Here is an 18,148-nt window from a genome sequence, read left to right as displayed (position 1 = left end):
GAGTCCAAGGTTGATTTTTGGTACATGGAGTTTTCCTCTATAGAGAAGATAAATGCATCCGGTTAATGTGTATGTATCCATTCCACTCCTATCTTTAAATAGCTTTTATCAGATTTGAGAGTTTCCCCAAAATGTGTTGTACTTCTCATTCATACAAATTGCTTTTAAAAAGTAGAAAATACTTAAATTTATCTTAACACTAACTCACACCCCTAAACCTCCCATTCGGGAAGCTCCTGCTTCCTGTCATCACAACATTTACTCACAAAAAGACTCCAAAATATAATGTGTAACATAATTTATATTTATTTTTTATTTTGAACAAAATGTTAATAAATACATTTTTTACGTCCAAAAAAGATCATGACTTGAGGGACGCATTTTTATAAATAATTTCATTTCATCAAGTCTTTTGTAGAAAAGAAAGGAAAATAGCAAACTAAAGCATCTCTAGTATGACAATATGATAACATTATCATTTTTTGTCTGTATTTGAACCCTTTTCATAATTCAAGTGTTGTTTTTTTGTACGTTTTTTTTTCACAACCTCTTCATCGCATCTTTTTAAACATCCAACTTAGTCCTACTCATCAAGTCACACCACTGCAGTAGACAACAGAAAAATGCGGCAATAACAATCTCCAAAAGCAGACAAAAACTGAGGAGGCTAACAGAATTCACAGTGAGGGTTCGAGAAAGGCAGAACGTGAGTCTGCACAGGGCAATGGGGAGGAGGGGCCATTTTGCGGGGACATATTTACAACAGAAAGCATCATCTGCATAGACGCACGCAACAAAGAGATCAGAGGAACGAATACATCCACTACTGTCTTCCAGGGAATGTTGTTATTGATGGGTGGAGATTCAAGGGGTCAATGGGGGTCAGACAAGGGTCAGAGGTTTAATGAGGACGTGAGTCATGGGGGAGTCGGGTGTTTGCATCTGAAAACCAAAAGATAGGAAATGACAGGGCAACTATTGTAAGCAAGACGATTCTGCATTCTGTTTGGATTTGAATTTCTATGGAGAAATTTTAGGGTCACACTGAAAAGAAAAGTACTGTGACTGAGTGATACAATTCTAACAGCAAGGTCATAACGAAATCGAGGCAATGGCCGAGACCAGTTTCGCAACGTGTAGAACGTTGGCTCCCTCTAGTGGTACGTGGGAAAAATTACACAAATTTAAGTGATGCAATGACAAATCAGATCCAGCAGATAGCGCTGTCCCCATAGCACTGGACTAGTTCCGCAAGTCAAGTGTTGTTCTTTCTTGAAATCCCGAATCGCTTACTAAAGTACTCTTATAATTTGCGTATTTCTTTTCAGTGTGGCCCGATCACTCATTTATCATCTTCATCCTGTTGGCATGCAAATTGTGGTTGGGTCAGTCCTTTGCCAGACTGCATTTTACACATAGCAGATGGCCGGCCACAAGTGAATAATAATAATAATAATAATAATAATAATAATAATAATAATAATAATAATAATAATAATAATAAACATACAAGTGGGATGGATCAGCCCTTGAAATTCTCCTCACATTCTTTACGTGCCAATGCAGCCCTTTGCTTGTCTGGGTCATCACTTTGTCAAGGGTGGCATAAATGTTGCAAAACACTTTTTCTTTGATTGATTTTTTTGAAATAAATATAATATTGCTCCATTGCCACTACCGGCCTGACTAGGGGTGGACACCATAGAGGCACTAAAGATGCGGGCCCTCAATTATCAACCCAAGTGGAGATGAATACAAGTGTTTGAACTTTGAAAGGATTGTAATCTAAAACATATCAGTTCATATCAGTATCTGTTAAAAACAAAAAAAACAAAAAAAAAACAATCTATATTTTACTTTACAGTGTTAACCTAATGAAATAGAAGGTAAAGGATAATTTGTGAATTATGATTAATTCAGTGCAGCTTCTTCTTGGTGTTTGCAACTTGGCCACTAGGGGTCAGTATGATGTAATTGTCCCCAAAACAGAATTTTACTCGACTACTGTGGCTCAATAATCTGCCGTTATATTGTTAGTTGTGTTTCACAGAGGAGAAAGAATACATGCCTGTGACCATTGTTATATTTTCTGTCTACATGTGTTGCTGCACATTTGTGTTCCAATAGACATTCCTTAAATTGTAGGTGCCATTCATGGCATTTCGCATTATGCATTCAAATGATGATAGACTTTAACACAAATTTATGTGATTGTTTTGAAATGTATAATGTGTAATTCTCTTTGTTTTATGTTTAGCTCGACAGAAATGGCATACAGTTTGAAGCCTCTTTTTGGGGGGAGGGGAACAAATTGTTGACTATCTGCCAAACAAGGCACAAATTATTTTTGGATTTGTTGCAGATGTAATAGCCTGTAATTGCTAAAAGTCAACTGAATTATAAATGGAAAATGATTTTTTTTTAATAAAGAAATGGAATGTTAAACCTAGCCACTTTGAGATGACTACAAAATGTTTTGTGTTTTTTTTTTTCAACAAACATTCTTTCAGATTGTACTTTTGTTTGTTGGGAAATTCTCAGTGTTAACACCGTTTAACTCTTTGTACTACCATGTAATCAAAACGGCTCAATGAATACTTTGTATAGTTGATAAATGAGGCCCCAGTGGTTTTGGTTTCAACAACTTTCCAGTTTTCAGATTTTACCCCACTTTTTTTATTCCGACAATGTCACAGACAACAAGTCCATGAATCACCTGTCAGTTTAGCGCCATTGTGAGAGATTAAACACTACCAAGCATACACTTCTTGGCACCGTTACCTTTAGTCTCAGTGCCCAAACTGTTGAGGCATGGAGCATCAGAGGGAGGGAGGGGAAGCTGAATACTGAAAAACCCACGTGAGTGATGGATGAGCTACTGCAAGGTCGTAAACAAGAGGAAGGGGAATAGTGTTGATTAGTCAAAAGAAGGCATCAAAAATTCAAATGTAATGACAAGCAGGGGTGCATACTTCATCGCTGTCCATTTCCACGTGCAATCCAGACAGAACGACATTAAAAAAAAAAAAAAAAAAAAACAGAAGGAAAGAAGAGGTGGAGGCACGAGATGCTCCTCAACATATGGCTGGAATAGAAACAATGAGCAGGTTTTAAGTGGCAAGAGGTCACTTCTTTAAAAGGGTGGACCGGTCCAGCCCAAGCTTCAGTCAAGCCGTCCCGCGTCCTGTCCTGTGCTGGGTGTTTTCTTTTTTGTTTTTTTTTGACAGCAGACAGAAGAGACGACTTGGCCGTGACGTTTGCAAAAGCAATAAAACCCCATCAGCCTCAGCCAATCCACATGTTCAATCCTCATTGGACGCGCTCTTCTCCGTTGAGAAGGTGACGGCGGCGCCCGCCAACGTGGAGTTGTGGGAGGCTGATATGATGATGACTGTGTGCAGGAGGACCAGCGCCAGCAGGCAGATCTTCAGCCGCCCGCTGCACAGTCTCGGGGTGGCGGTGGAGGTGACCGAGGCCCCCTTGGGCCGGCACGAGGAGGCAGTCCTTTTGAGCGTCTCGCCTGAGGGGCCGTCCGTGTTGGAGTCCCATCGGACGTCGCAACACTCCGCTTTGCTCTCTGATGGGTGCTCTCTCAAGAGGCCTGAAATGGGGTGACACAGAGAGATCAAATTTCATTAATGACCAAAAATTGTGAACAAACACCTTTCTGTGACTTTTCTGATGCAGATGATGATTCACTGATGTGTCAAACTGCCGCAGTATAGCGCCAACTACTGCCATGGAGGATTTAGTTCATTGCAGATTCATTCCTTTGCCTTCAGCATATTTCAAAACATGACATTTCAAACTGAAACTTAAATAATTAAATATCAAAACAGGCAAATTATGCCTGCTATCATTATTGCTTATTATTAGGGCTTTAAAAAAATTGAATAATCTATATCAAATCGATTTTCCTGTTCGAGCCTGATATTAATTCATAAAACCATGAATTGATTATTTTAACATCTCCTTTTCTAATAAATTCATAAGAAAATAGAATTTTAAAGGCCTTTAAAAAAAAAAAAAAAATCTTACTGTTTTGAAATTTACTGTTCACATCAATTTAAAAATATTTTCTTACTTTTCTGAAAGATCTGACTGTTTTACTGTTGAGTCTGAAATTGAGGATCTGGTCAACTTGAAATTAAACTGGACAATGTGCAATTGTGTGGGAATGCTGAAAAGCTGAATGCTTTTATCTGAATGCTAAGATTTGAATGCATGTGCTTAATGAAGTAAATTGAAAGATAAATTATGTGGAAAATTTCATTTTTTTAATTGTAGTTAAATGACAAATGAATTAAAAAACAACTTGAACTGCAGTCTGTCTTAGGTGGAATTTAATCATTTTAGAGAAATTATAATTCATTTCCTGATATGACAGTCAGTTGTACCATCGAATGTACTAAAATTTGGTCCAAGCGGGGTTTGGACCCAGGTTCTCCATGGTGTGAGGCAATTGCTCGAAGCACTGACCTAACTTGACTGGTTCAAATTTGTGGCTAATGGTGTATTTATATTGATGAGTGTCATCTGATGCTAAAAGCTTAGATGCATTTAATCAGTGAAATTATAATGCATTTCCTGATATGATAGTCAGTTGGTATGTAACCATCGATTGTACTAAAATGTGGTCCAAGCAGGAGTACAAAGCTGGAAGCAATGCTGGATGGGGACACTTGCTTAATCATTTCAGTGAAATTATACTGCATTTCCTGATATGATAGTGAGTTGGTTTACATGTATATCACTTAGCATAATGGCCATAAATATATTTGCAATATACAGTCGCCCCCGACTCTCTGCCATGACTATCAATTGTCTATAAAATTGTTGTGAGTACACCTGTGCAGAGGAGTTAATAATTCTTGCGCACTCTCTGACAATGAGAGTGCCACTGCCACCTACTGTAGTAGATATGCAATTACACTTTATTGAAGCACAGGAAAAAAAAAAAAAAAAAGTTTTAAATGTTCTCTGGGGTCACCCGCCGCCCAAAACGAATGCTTTGGTTCAGTAAAGGTTGTGAAAGAAAGATTGCGTTCGAAAGACAGAGTGGACAATAACCTGTGCAGATAAAGCTAGGGCTGCCGCCATGGATCAAGTCGTCGTTGTCCGGCAGGATGAATGGACAGCTCTGTTGGACCTCCAGGCAGTACTGGTGGCACGATACCTTTCTTTGACACGACTGCTGCGTGGTGGGGAAATACTGTGCACACAGCCAGGGCTTGTATGCTGTCTGGAAGGGACAGAGAAGAATTCATGAGTAGAGGGGAAAAAAACATGCAGGTTTATGATACAATCGCTGACCGTTACGCCTACAGAAAATGAAATTCCCCCTTTGCAGTTGTCACCGTTTTCAGGCTTCTTGGGAGACTTTCTGCAAGAATTTGGGCCTATGCTGTGCCCATTCATCCAGAAGAGCGTAAATGATGTTGGCCCTGAGAAAAGGCCTGGCTCACCATCTCTGTGCTTCCCAAATGAGATTGATGGGAATGAAGTGAAGTCAAGCTGTTTCGCAGCAAGTTCATTCCAATCAGTTTGCAGAATTACCGTCGGCACTAACATGGAAAAACATAATAATCACAATAGTGATTGACCGATTATACACAGGGGTGATTATCGGGGCTAATTTTTTTTGGGCATTTTGGTGCATATCTGCAGCAGACATTTTTAAAATCAATTTCAAACTGGATTATTATGAGATGATAAATTGTCTGCTCAAGGTTACCTGCTGGCCAGTATACATGTTGACGATGCACTTTTTTTTTCTTTTTTTTTTTTTTTACTTAAAATAATAACATAATGAGTGATAAGCGAAAGATTAAAATTTCAAAATTTCAATTATTTGAAATTTTGTATAACTTCATTTAGTTGAGAAAATTTTAGGGAGACATTTATTTGTTGACATTTTCATTTTTTTTATTTTTTTTTAACTTTTTGTTAGAATTTTTTAACCGAGATGTCTATTTTCTAAGATTGAAAAAAAAATGTTTTAAATGCTGCAAATCTGAAAAGCTGGTTAATGAACATGTCCTTAAAGGTATTCAAACAAAATCAAGTGTTGAGTTTGTATTACACAAAACTTCGTCCATATTTTCACTTCTGCAAATGAGAATATCGGCTTCAAATATCCGTTATTGGCCTTGACTACTAATAATTGGTATTGGTCCCATTATCAGTCTATCAAAATAAATAAATAAATAAATAAATAAATAAATCATGACTATTTTGATTGACATTTAAAACACAATTCATAAATATGATTACTGATTTCCAAACTTTGTATTTATTCAACTACCAAAACTCAACTTTAAGAATGACTTGAAAGAACCAAAAAATTGATTAGGAACAAAGTCAAACATTAATATATTAAAAACTCATTTTTTACAGATTAATAATATATGCCATTGCGTATTGTCATATTACCTGTCCATATGTGTTCGTATAGCGTTTGTGGGTCAATATTTGTCATTTTAAGAACTATCACTCCTAGAACTTGATGCTATTTTTTCTATTTGCCTTCGTACACATCCACAATGGATTTGAAATACGACAGGCCAGATTATTGGACCAACATCCAAAGATAAAAATCACAGTCAAACAATTACCACAATTATAATAATGTGATTATGTTGATAAGAATGAGAAGGATGAGAGTACAATCAAATGTTAAGCTATACTGTAGGGCAGTGACTGTCAAAAGTGTGGTACTAATACCACTTGTGGTATTCTGGTTCACTGTGATACCTGGAAAGAATTACTGCTCATCTACAGCTCAGGTGTATTTAACTTTTGAGTATCATTTCCCCATATTTATGCAAAGTGCCAATGTTCAAACTGTGCATAATGTTACAGTGACTTTTGGAATGAACGCTGAAGATAAATGGAAGTAAATGCTAAATTAAATCGCACTATGAGGATTACTACCAATGCATCTCCGTTTAGTATTAAACTGCAAAGTAGAGCAAATGGTTCATATAAAAAAAAAAGAAAAGAAATGAGACACCTCAATGGCTGCATGATATTTCGAGAGTTTGGGCGACTCCCAGGAGCATGCCTCTGATGATACAGTACAGTAGCGGCATATATCCTAAAAGTGAGAGGTGAGATAATAAGTCCAGGGATGCCACGACTACCCAAACAGAACCAAAACAACACGAGTCAGACAGAAAATCTGGGTCCTCCTGAAAATGTATGCCAGCAGTTGCCAAGGTAACGTCAGTCTCTGCTTTTTATGAGAGCTCAATAGGTGCTGCCCCACTCACTGTTGGTTTTCTGCTCATGTGCACAAGTGCAACAGTGCAAGCGTCTGTGTGTGCGTGCGCGCAGCGTGAAAAGGGAAGCGTACGAGAGCAAATTGAGTTAGTCAGGAAGCAGGCCTGCAGTCTGATTTGATCAGTCTAATGTGTGATCATTGTGAATGGGGACCTGGCACTCAGAAATCCTCTGTCACCTTGTAGCTTGGTGGGACGCCCGCCAGTCATATAACACAAGATACTGAACTGCTTCACAGAGTATTGAAGAACAGACACTCCATTATGAGCATTCGCGTACAAACACTTCTGTGTTAGTTACAAATGTACTCACAATACTTCTGTAAGTCCAAATTTTGAGGTGTACACCGACACATCCACACTGTGTCAGTGTAAGGAAGAGCAAGCAGAAGAGGAACCTGTTCTAAGAAGTTTAAGACAAAAATGATGCTCTCTTCTAGAGAGTGTATTTGAGCATCAGTGAACCCAAAAGCAAAACAAAGAGAACAATGGTGCAAACTAGGGCTGCACAACATTCGAAAAAATATCGATATCGCGATATTGGCCTATGCAGTATGCATATTGCAAAGACATGCAATAAGTTTGATATGGAGTTTGATGCTTTTAACTGAATTTGACCAGTCAGACTGTCAGGTTTACCTGTTTGACTTTTATTAAACATGACAAAAAAAAAGAGAGAAGATACTCAGTTCGAGGAGAAGAACTGATTGATACACTTCACTACTGCACTCTCTGAAAAAAAATCCCCTCCTCACGCTCTCCTTTTATTTGGTTTCCACGCCCCTAGTTACATGGCTGTTCCAACCCTAATAATGCAAATGCAAAACATCGTTGGAACACGGTGTAGTTAAACAAAAATGTGCACTGCCATCCAATAGTTGAACATTATCAAGTGGTAATTACAATTAATAATACATTGAGTTTGATTATTTGCCACATGAAAAAAATGTAATTCTTTCATTAGATAATAAAAATGTTATTTCTTTAGGTGCATGTTAAATATCCCAATAATATCGATATCGCGATATTCAACAACTATATTGCCTATCGTATGTGTTTCCAATATCGTGCAGCCCTAGTGCAAACTTGCCTGGATACTTTATCCAGAAGAGTACAACTTCTTCCTTAGATGTGAAAACTTTTAGTGCTGAAGAAATCCTGATGAAGCATTTTGACGACAGAAAGCATGAAGCTAACTTTTTGGTCTTTGGCATAAGAGAAAATTATATCATATGTTATGGAATTGTAAAGTGTTTCGGGCAATATTATCAGGGAACATCTTAAGAAAATGTCTGGCTTGAACTGAAATTGTCAAGCAGAACAAATGATAAGTTACTGATGGTCCTCACTCCTCTCCTCTTTTATGTGAATCATGTGTCCATGTTTTTGGATAGCAGTTTGTCCATAATCACTCCAAAAGGCATGAATACTGCTATTCCACAAAAACAAAGGAGGAAAGGAAACATGTTGGCAGATGAAAACAGTAAACAGTGGCCTCATTAGTAGCTCCTCAATTATATTGACATGCTTCCAGGGATTTCCAGAAATCTTACACTGTTTACTCGAACTGCCCCCATTGAGCATTGATGGAACATCAGGAGTGCACAGGTGGTGTGCTGGTGCACGAGGACTGGAAATTGAATACCGCGTATGGAGTTAGAATCACGCCAAAACCCCGTAAACACAAAAAAACGCAATCTAAGTACACAAAACCTGACCTACGTACACAAAACCTGATCTACGTACACAAAACATGTGATCTACGTACACAAAACGTGTGTTCTACGTACACAAAACCTGATCTACGTACACAAAACCTGATCCAAGTACAAAAAAAACTGTGTTCTACATACACAAAACCTGATCCAAGTACAAAAAAACCCTGTGTTCTACGTACACAAAACCTGATCTACGTACACAAAACTTGATCTCCGTACAAAAAGAACAAAAAATGTTTTGTGTATGTAAAAAGCAATTCTACAACTATGGATACGTCACGTGACTTTTGGCAGCGATATTCTGCCGAGCAGTTCTACATGCCGAAAACTCAAGATCCACACGCGCAAAGCCAGTAAACTTTACAGCAGGGGGCACTGTTGAATCAGCGCCGTATTGAGAGAGAGTTTGGCCAACTCATTGAAGAACTACTATGCTGTGATTGGTCAACTGCTGGTCACATGACATATGGACGCCTTGTTGTTACCATGGTGCTGGTGCAATTGGCGTTTCCAGAGCCATGGGTGTTTCTATTGTTGTTATCACTTACATATTACAATTATGCCGTGTTGCTCAGCATGGAGTTGTTCACAATTACAACCAGGCAGTTGATGCAACTGCCTATTGCAATACATTACGTAATCGCAGCACCAGGCGTCCATTTGTCATGTGATCAGCAGTTGACCAATCACAGCGTAGTAGTTCTTCAACGAGTTTGCCAAACGCGCTCTCAATACAGCGCCCCCTGCTGTAAAGTTTACTGGCTTTGCGCATGTGGATCTTGAGTTTTCGGCACGTAGAACTGCTTGGCAGAATATCACTGCCAAAAGTCACGTGACTTGTATCCGTAGTTATAGAATTGCTTTTTACGTACACAAAACATTTTTTGTTCTTTGTGTACGTAGATCACACATTTTGTGTACGTAGAACAGGTTTTGTGTACGTAGATCACGTTTTTTGTGTTTATGGGGTTTTGGCATGATTCTAACTCCATAACCGCGCTCCAGTTCAAGTACCGGTGTGTCACTTTTTGCTTTTGCGCATTAAGATCAGCACTTGAAACAGAGAGGACCATAAAACACCAACATAAACCCATGTTACATAAACTGTAGTTAAATTATTCAACGCAAACAAACCACCTTCAAACAAGGTTCATCACTAGTATTAGCTTGCATGCTAGTTGAAATAACATGCTAGGACAAACTGATGTCACATTATACAAAGGCAAACAAATATGGAGACTATAACTTTTCACAAACAATATTAAAGGGATACTTGACTCATTTAGCCACTTTCAGTTATACAAAGTAAATATTTTGTATGGAATAATTTGATAACTTCACTATTTTTCATGTACAATTAATACCTTTAAAATCACATTTTGAGACTCACTGTCAGTGTTACCTGAAAATGACATCACAGGAGCTCAGAGGTCAGGTAACAACCAATCACAGCCCACCAATTTTCTGGATTCGGTCACGTGATGTTTGCAAACTGAGCCACGATTGGTTGTTACCTGAGTCAGTCGACAGCAAGTGGCAAAATGTGTTTTTAAAGGTATTAAATGCATATGAACAATAATGGACTTATCAAATTCATTATAGACAAAATATTTACTTGTTACTGCTGAAAAGGGCTAAATGAGTCAAGTATCTCTTTAATTAAGTCATTGAACTCACCTTTTGGCATTCATACATTAGAATAAGTGTTAGGGAATACCGACAAATTGTAACAGCAAAGTATAAGTAATAAAGTAAAGTAAAAGTAGTAGTAGTAGTAGTAGGAGGAGGAGAAGCAAAGTAAATATGTTTGTTCATCTTACAGCAGCAAATAGAGTAGCCCAACCAGCTTTTAGAAGCTGCATAGGCAGAGAAATAATAACATCATTTCACTTTCATTTTTCAAGGAGCACAAGGTGTAGTCAAGGACTGCCAACAAAACAGGACATTGCAAAAGCAGACACTATTAATGAATGAAACCTAACAACAACACAAAGATCACACCAGATGGCGCCAAAGTAATAAGTTTATTTGCTTTGCAGGCTTTTGTTGATCCACATATCGAAAATGAAAGGCCGACCCAACCGTCAAAGAAAGACAGCTAATAAACATTGACTGTTACAAATACACTTCTGGATTGCTTTCTTAGTTTTAGATATTTGGTGCCAAGTTGTTATTACTTTTTGGTTAGCGGTGGACTTGTTTTTCTGTGTCACTGTATATTGCTCAATTCTCATGTCTCGTTTCTTTGTCCTATTATCAATTTCACCTGGAGTCCGCTCATGGTCATCAGGATTTGAGTTAGAGTCACAAGGAATTGTTGCGTCCCACAGCGGTCATCAAAGGTGGAATTACGCCTTATAGCAAAGAAGCACTTCTTCAAAAGCAGAACAGCCACGGAGGAGTCGCCAAAAATTTGTGAAAGCCGGGATGAAACTGGCCGGCTCATAGCGAGTGAAAGTTGGGGACTGGCTGCAAGTTGCGTGTTACAGAGGCTCAGATTACCACAGTCATGTCACCATTGACATTGGTCACTCTGGAAATGTAATTTGTGGACGGTTCCTAACCTGGACGGTAAACATCCGGGTGACTTTGACTCTGCTAGGCCATGCTACATGTCGTGTGCTAAGCATGCTTTAGCCCACATTAGGAGAGGCCATCCCCCGCCCCCCCAATGTCTCACCCCAAAACGGAATGACATGAAACGCGACATGCTGAGGATTTTACTCTGATCAGAATTAGCGCAGTATTTGGGATAGAAGATGTCTTTTTCTTGCCCATTACATCAGCAAACTGATTGAAATGAATGAAGGCTGCTCTCGTTTACACACCGGATACGTCATCACGATCATGTGACCAGGATAACGGCGTTCACCACGGTATGTTCTTATTTTGATACTCAATCGGTTTAAAAGAAAATTCCGGTAAAAAGATGCCAGAGCTATTTGCACAAATGGCACTTTTATTCTTTATACACGATGCCGAATCCAATACTGGAAAATAAGATGTAAGTCTTGTATCGCTTTAAAAAACAAACGAAAACTGGCTCACTCATGACTGAAAAATGCTATTTTTCCAATTTAAAAAAAATTAATTTTCAGCTGACGGTGAATAAAAGATCTTCACAGACTGATGGTAGCTCAAGTGTACATTTGAGCTTGGCTGCCTTAGCTTTCCGCAAAACTTTGAACCATAATCCTCCAGTATCAGCATATGCACCGACCCTTTTGTCTGCCACAAATTGGTTTTCTGCAATGTGTTTCCTTTAAAAACTTGTGTAGTTAGTCTCCAGCCACTTTCTGATGGCTCTTCAACTCTGCCTTTTGATCATATAAATATTTGATACTTTAAAACCTGAATTCAACATGATACAGAAATTACAACGTGGGAGCGGACCGGCACGAGGTAAACAACACATACAGCTTCCAATAGCTACCGTGATCGAGGAAAAAAAAAGGTTAGAAAAAGATGAGTGCGTTGTTGTTTACAGCTGTTGAACTGTCAACCAAGATAGCATTTAACATTAGCCAAAGTAATAACGCAACCAGCCATCACCAGATTGACTTGCGATGTTCAAACGTTTGTTTGTTTTTTTGTCTGTCAGAAGAGCGCCTCCGCTCGAAGGCAGCAACTCCTGTGTAGTTGCTTGGCCAATGAAATCAAGCAACACACGCGACACTATGCAATATTTCGTGTCCGGTCTTAACCTAGCATAACAAATAAATATATTGTACAATTTAACTTCCTGATGCGTCACAAGGATAATGTGCCTTATAACCGATAAAACCCGAGTCTTATGTATGAAAATGCTTTGAAATAGACCTGCTCACTGATGATGCCTGCTTGCTTGTCTACTAGGGATGTAACGATAATGGCAATATCGTAATATTGTGATATTAAAACTGCCACAATATCGTCGTCGTCATGTTCACGATATTTAAAAGCTACAAATCTCAATGTGTGCTTGCATTAGGTGAGTAAGTGCCTCAATATTAAGCGTTATTAAAGATTGGAGTCTGTTTTTATGTATTGCTGTTGTGTACAAAAGCACAATATTGGGCTTTTTTTTTTTTAGTATGACTTCATTTTTTTTTCAATATTGTTATCTTTTTTAAATATCGCCAACCTCCCACAATATCATGATAATTATCATATCGTGAGCTTCATATCGTGATAATATCGTACCGTGATATTTGGATATCGTTACATCCCTATTGTCTACATGACCTCTTTGCCCTGGTGAATACAGAACTCTGAGCCATCAATACAGGCAATCATAAAGTTATAAGTTTTAGGGGAGCATCTATTTGTAATTGATCATTTTGACCATGACAACTGTCATGAAATTGTTTTCTTTTGAAGATCTGCGCCCATTTTAGTGACCTTGAAGAAGCTTTGGTACTTGCACTAATTAATTTGTAATATTTTTTAAATCGACGAGCAACGAAGGAAAATATTATGCATGTGTCGTTCCTTTTACATTGCAAAAGGGACTGCACAGATAATCAACACGAATACACGATGAGATGACGACATCATGCATACTTCAAGGTTCGATCAACAGATGATTCAAGGAGTACGCAGCCGTTGAAAGACTGACGGGATACCGCCTCATTATTGTGAGTGGCAGTTCACAAGGCATGTCGTGTTGGCATCCCCACACGTTTGGGCTTGGTTTTTAGAGGCAAGCAGATGGGCTTTGTGGGATTTTTGACATGTATGTGCAGCCTCGCTGTCAGTGTTTAGGTGAATGGAGGCCATCTGGGATTGGCTGGGGTTTCTGTGAATGGAGTCTGGCATCACCATTCACTAACACAGACAGCTCCTCTCACTTATTCTGCTCTTCTCTCCCTCTGAAAAAAAAAAATTATATAACTCGGGTACCATGTTGTGTTTTTTTTGTTTTTTTTTGTTCAAGGGTGGCTGGGTGGTACATGAAAACATTGCTTTTTATACCTATACTAATCAATCTGTGGTACATGGGAAGGTAAAAGTCAAGCATATTAACCTCAGGGGTACAATTCTGTCCGACATGAACTGTACTCCTATTTTTTGGCAGCATATAAGCGCAGTACAGTAGTTTTCACTTGAAACCCCTCGAGCGTATTCTAAACCGTAGCTGGCGATCAAATGCTGCTGGTCGAGAGGCTTTTTAGCACGTCTGACGACGATGAGCAAACAAGAGGCTTCCGCCACATTAGACCGCCAAACCCCCTCTTGACTTCAACGACTCATTCTCCATGTGGAGTGGCACGGGCCGGTCAACACCTGGCGACCGACAATGCAGCTGACCATTCTAACAAAGCAGGGTGGACAAAATAGTTCAATTGTTTCTTCTTACAAATTTTTCTTACAATGGGGGGGGGGGGGGGAAAGTGACTCATTTTTACCTTGTTATAAATGTTTGCTCAAATTGAGTAGAGTACATGTTTTACTTTTCAAGTACAGATCATTTTTTTAGGAAACTTGCATTTAAGAGATATATCTTAAAAAGAAATGACAATTTTACAGTACTGACAATGGATGTAAAAAGACAACCAAAAAAGTTATTGTATCTCTCAAACTGAGCCATACCATATTGAATCGAATCGAAATCCCACTGAATCAAACCGAACCAAATGGTTCCACTTTCAAATCGAACTATCCCCTAATCCTTTGACACCCCACATATCAAAAAGAGTATTGAATCGAGCACACCCCTAGTATCAAAAACAAATAGCTGGCCACTCACTCTCAGTACTTCAGTAAGTTCCAATAATAGTCGTTTTTCGCAGAGGATGATGAATACTGTATTGTGATTTGTGTAGTTCTACAATTTGTGCTTGAATATCCTTCGCTTAGAGGGTTATAACTTCACGACGAGTGCGCTAATGGTTAGCCAGCTTATGGCACTTTCTGTTACATGCTAGCATTAAGCTAGCTAGAGCATTCCTACAGCAAAGTTGTTTCGTTGTTTTAGATACACAATGTGTCTCTTTGTTTTGTTTGACAGCAAATTTCAGCTGGGAGTGGCGTTAAACAGCTTGAAGCGTCGTTTTTGAAGAATTGTGCACTCTCTGACAAACTACTGCTTGTTGTGAAGTGAGCCGACTTCAGTCACTGCCACTAGACAGCATTCGCAAGGCAAAGAAAGAAAGACTCGAAAGTCGGCTCACCATTGTGCGTTCCCTTTGATCATCTGGCAACCAGTCCGGGGTGTACTCTGCCTCTCACCAAGTAAGTTGGGACAGGTGCGACCTCACCCACAACCCTGGTGAATGGTGAGGGGTGAAAATGGATGGGTGGATGATTTTTCACTTGACAACGTAAAAAAATGTAATGAACTAATGATATACGGGCTTTAGAGGTGTGTAGCAACGCCTCCATGTGCACACTAGCATGGGGCCGCCAGGCAGCTACATGAATGAATATGAGACCAATCCATCTCCTTGAATCTGTCACCCGTCTCCATGGCGACAAGAGGAGGAGGACGACCACAACGCTGGCGTCTATCCGGGTCCAAATCAACAGATGGCTACCGCATCACCCTCACAGCCGTCAGCCAAAAACCACAAAGCACCCCCAAGATCCCCCCCACACCCACCCAAAATCCCCTCGCCTACCTTGCACTGCTCCATGCACGTCCGTACCGAATACTCGGCCGGTTCGTATTTCCAAGTGAGCAGCTCAAAGTCGTCGTACTTCTCCTGGGCGTGCTGGTCGTAGCGCTGGTACGCTTGCACGCACAGGCTGCATCGGGTCGTGTCGCCGTCGCCGAGCACTTCCAGGCTGCAGTTCAAATTGTCCGGACTCGTCGAGCCGCCGAACAAATCCAGCAGCGAGTAGGAGTTACAAAAGGAGAGGTACAAATCGCTCATATTTACAGCCGACGAGCTCTCTTTACCGGAGAGGCCCCTGCACAAATGGTCGGCGTCGGCGAAAGTCAAGCAGGTGTTGGACCAAGTGTCCGCGTGGAAACTTTCCAGCCGCCACAAATGTTTGCTCGAGTTTCCTACAAAAATAGCGAGCGGGTTTTCTCTGAGGCTGCTGTGTGCTGAATGGGTCTGGGGGGACAGGAGGCGGGACGATGCGAACTTGTCCCGGGTCCTGGCCAGTTTGGCCTCGGCGCAGAACCACAGGTGATCAGAGAGGAGGATGGTGAGAAACAAGAGGGATGCCAAGGACAGTCGCCATCTCTGCGCCCTCTCGGAGTCGGTGAATGGCTTTTGGTTCTCGCGGGGGGGTTCTAGCCAGATTTGGAAGCCGTCGTCGTCATCTTGCTGCCAACACGTCCCAGCACCCCTGGTCATATTTTGGGAACCGGCCGACTCCACCGTGGCGGCTCCTCTGCCGCAACAGTCATTGACGTGGGGTCCGCTTCGCGTTCCTCCCCCTTCAGGTGTCGGCTGGTGGCTCGTCCCGGCTTGCCTCGGCCTTCGCGGCTAATTCCCATCCAAGTGAGCGTGGGCCGGGTGGCAAATTAGACGCTGGCAAGCCCGGGCCGCATCCTCCATGGCTGACCGGGGGGGAAGCCGCCGCTGTCCTAGCCCCGCGTCGCGCCGCTCCGCGCCTCCGCTCCTCCTCTCCTCTTGCGTGGCCTCGCGAAAGCGTCTTATCTTATCCGCACGCTCACCGACAACTCGGTCGCGCTACGGTGCGGCGGCTGTCGTCTTCCAACATGGTCTTGGCTCGGTGTCGGCGGATGGGCCCGCAGCCTGTGACGGACCTCTTTGCGTTTTCAAGCCCTCACCCTCTTCATCCCGCTGCCTTCGTCAAGTCGCCGCCATATTGGCCAAGGAACTGTGCGTGTTCGCAGGAAGCTGTCAGGCCAGCCGTAGTGAGGCTAGCCATTTCCGGTCCCTTTCTACAAAATAAAAGCTCCTTTCTGCTCGAGGTCATTTGACAGTGACTTTAGTCGGGTTTTCGATTGCAAGTAGTGATGCATTCAAATAATTACTCAAAGTCTTTACTGTAACTAGCAAAACGCCATAAATAAAAGTCACCAAGAAATTACATTTATTATCCGTTATTTAATATCATTTATACATATAATTTATTACAATGTTTATTATACAAATCGGGGAATCGGGAATCGCTCACATTATTTTTCACTTCTACTTGCTGGTGTAAACTTGGAAATACTAGCGCTGTATGACGGCATTGTCAGGTAAAAATAGTGAACGATTGATCAAAAAGAGGCTGAGGCTTCTCGCTGTTTATTGACACTCTCATTTGAAGTTAATGTTAAAAAAACAGAGAATGACACATTGTGTACCACATACATTAGCCTTCAGTGCGCTACTGCTAACATTGACAACAATAATAATTATTATGACTGTGTTAACTCATTCACTGCCTTTGACAAGTATACTTGTCAATTGTATTTTTTAGAGCGGTGCTAAATGGGGGCGAATCTGAGCATGCTCCACTGTAAATATCAAACTTGGAAACAACTTTACTGATGCCCAACCACCGGTAGATGACATCATTGCCCCATTTTATAGGAAATAAACACAGTTTCAGAGTCCATGGGAGAAATGGCTGTATTTTGGCAAACCTACATTTTTCTGCTGTCAATTATAAAAGAACGGGACGGGACAAAAAGTAGGGAGTCTATTCTGTTATTTGGTAGATTCGGTTTATATATAATTATTGAATGTAATATCAGGGCGGCACGGTAGTCGAGTGGTTAGCACGTCCGCTTCCCAGTTCTGAGGTCTCCGGTTCGAGTCCAGGCTCGGACCTTCCTGGGTGGAGTTTGCATGTTCTCCCCGTGCCCGCGTGGGTCTTCTCCGGGTACTCCGGTCTCCTCCCACATTCCAAAGACATGCATGGCAGGTTAATTGGGCGCTCCGAATTGTCCCTAGGTGTGCGTGTGAGTGTGGATGGTTGTTCGTCTCTGTGTGCCCTGCGATTGGTTGGCAACCAGTCCAGGGTGTCCCCCGCCTACTGCCCAGAGCCAGCTGAGATAGGCGCCAGCAGCCCCCGCGACCCTTGTGAGGAATAAGCGGTCAAGAAAATGGATGGATGGATGGATGAATGTAATATCACGTGAGTATTGGAAATGTAAAAATTTTCTATAATGACTGGCAGTGAATGAGTTAATTATTAAGCAACATATATTTGTACACAAATATTGCAACAACACATGTACAAATACAATGTAACAGTCAT

General features: G+C 40.8%; 1 protein-coding gene across 1 annotated transcript; it reads right to left on the bottom strand.

Annotated features, from left to right (window-relative positions):
* Positions 1–283: 283 nt before the first annotated feature.
* nalf1a (NALCN channel auxiliary factor 1a) lies at positions 284–16,795 on the bottom strand. The gene is made up of 3 exons (XM_077514370.1): positions 15,598–16,795; positions 5,071–5,242; positions 284–3,601 (listed from the first exon to the last, which is right to left on the bottom strand). Exons 1-3 carry the CDS (start codon positions 16,282–16,284, stop codon positions 3,303–3,305), a joined length of 1,158 nt encoding a protein of 385 aa, XP_077370496.1. The 5' UTR covers positions 16,285–16,795; the 3' UTR covers positions 284–3,302.
* Positions 16,796–18,148: the final 1,353 nt, after the last annotated feature.

Source organism: Festucalex cinctus, chromosome 2 (genome assembly GCF_051991245.1).
Source record: "Festucalex cinctus isolate MCC-2025b chromosome 2, RoL_Fcin_1.0, whole genome shotgun sequence".
In the NCBI taxonomy this organism is placed as follows: domain Eukaryota; kingdom Metazoa; phylum Chordata; class Actinopteri; order Syngnathiformes; family Syngnathidae; genus Festucalex; species Festucalex cinctus.
The sequence above is the reverse complement of the archived record's forward strand: the minus strand, read 5'-3'. Positions and strand labels throughout refer to the sequence as shown.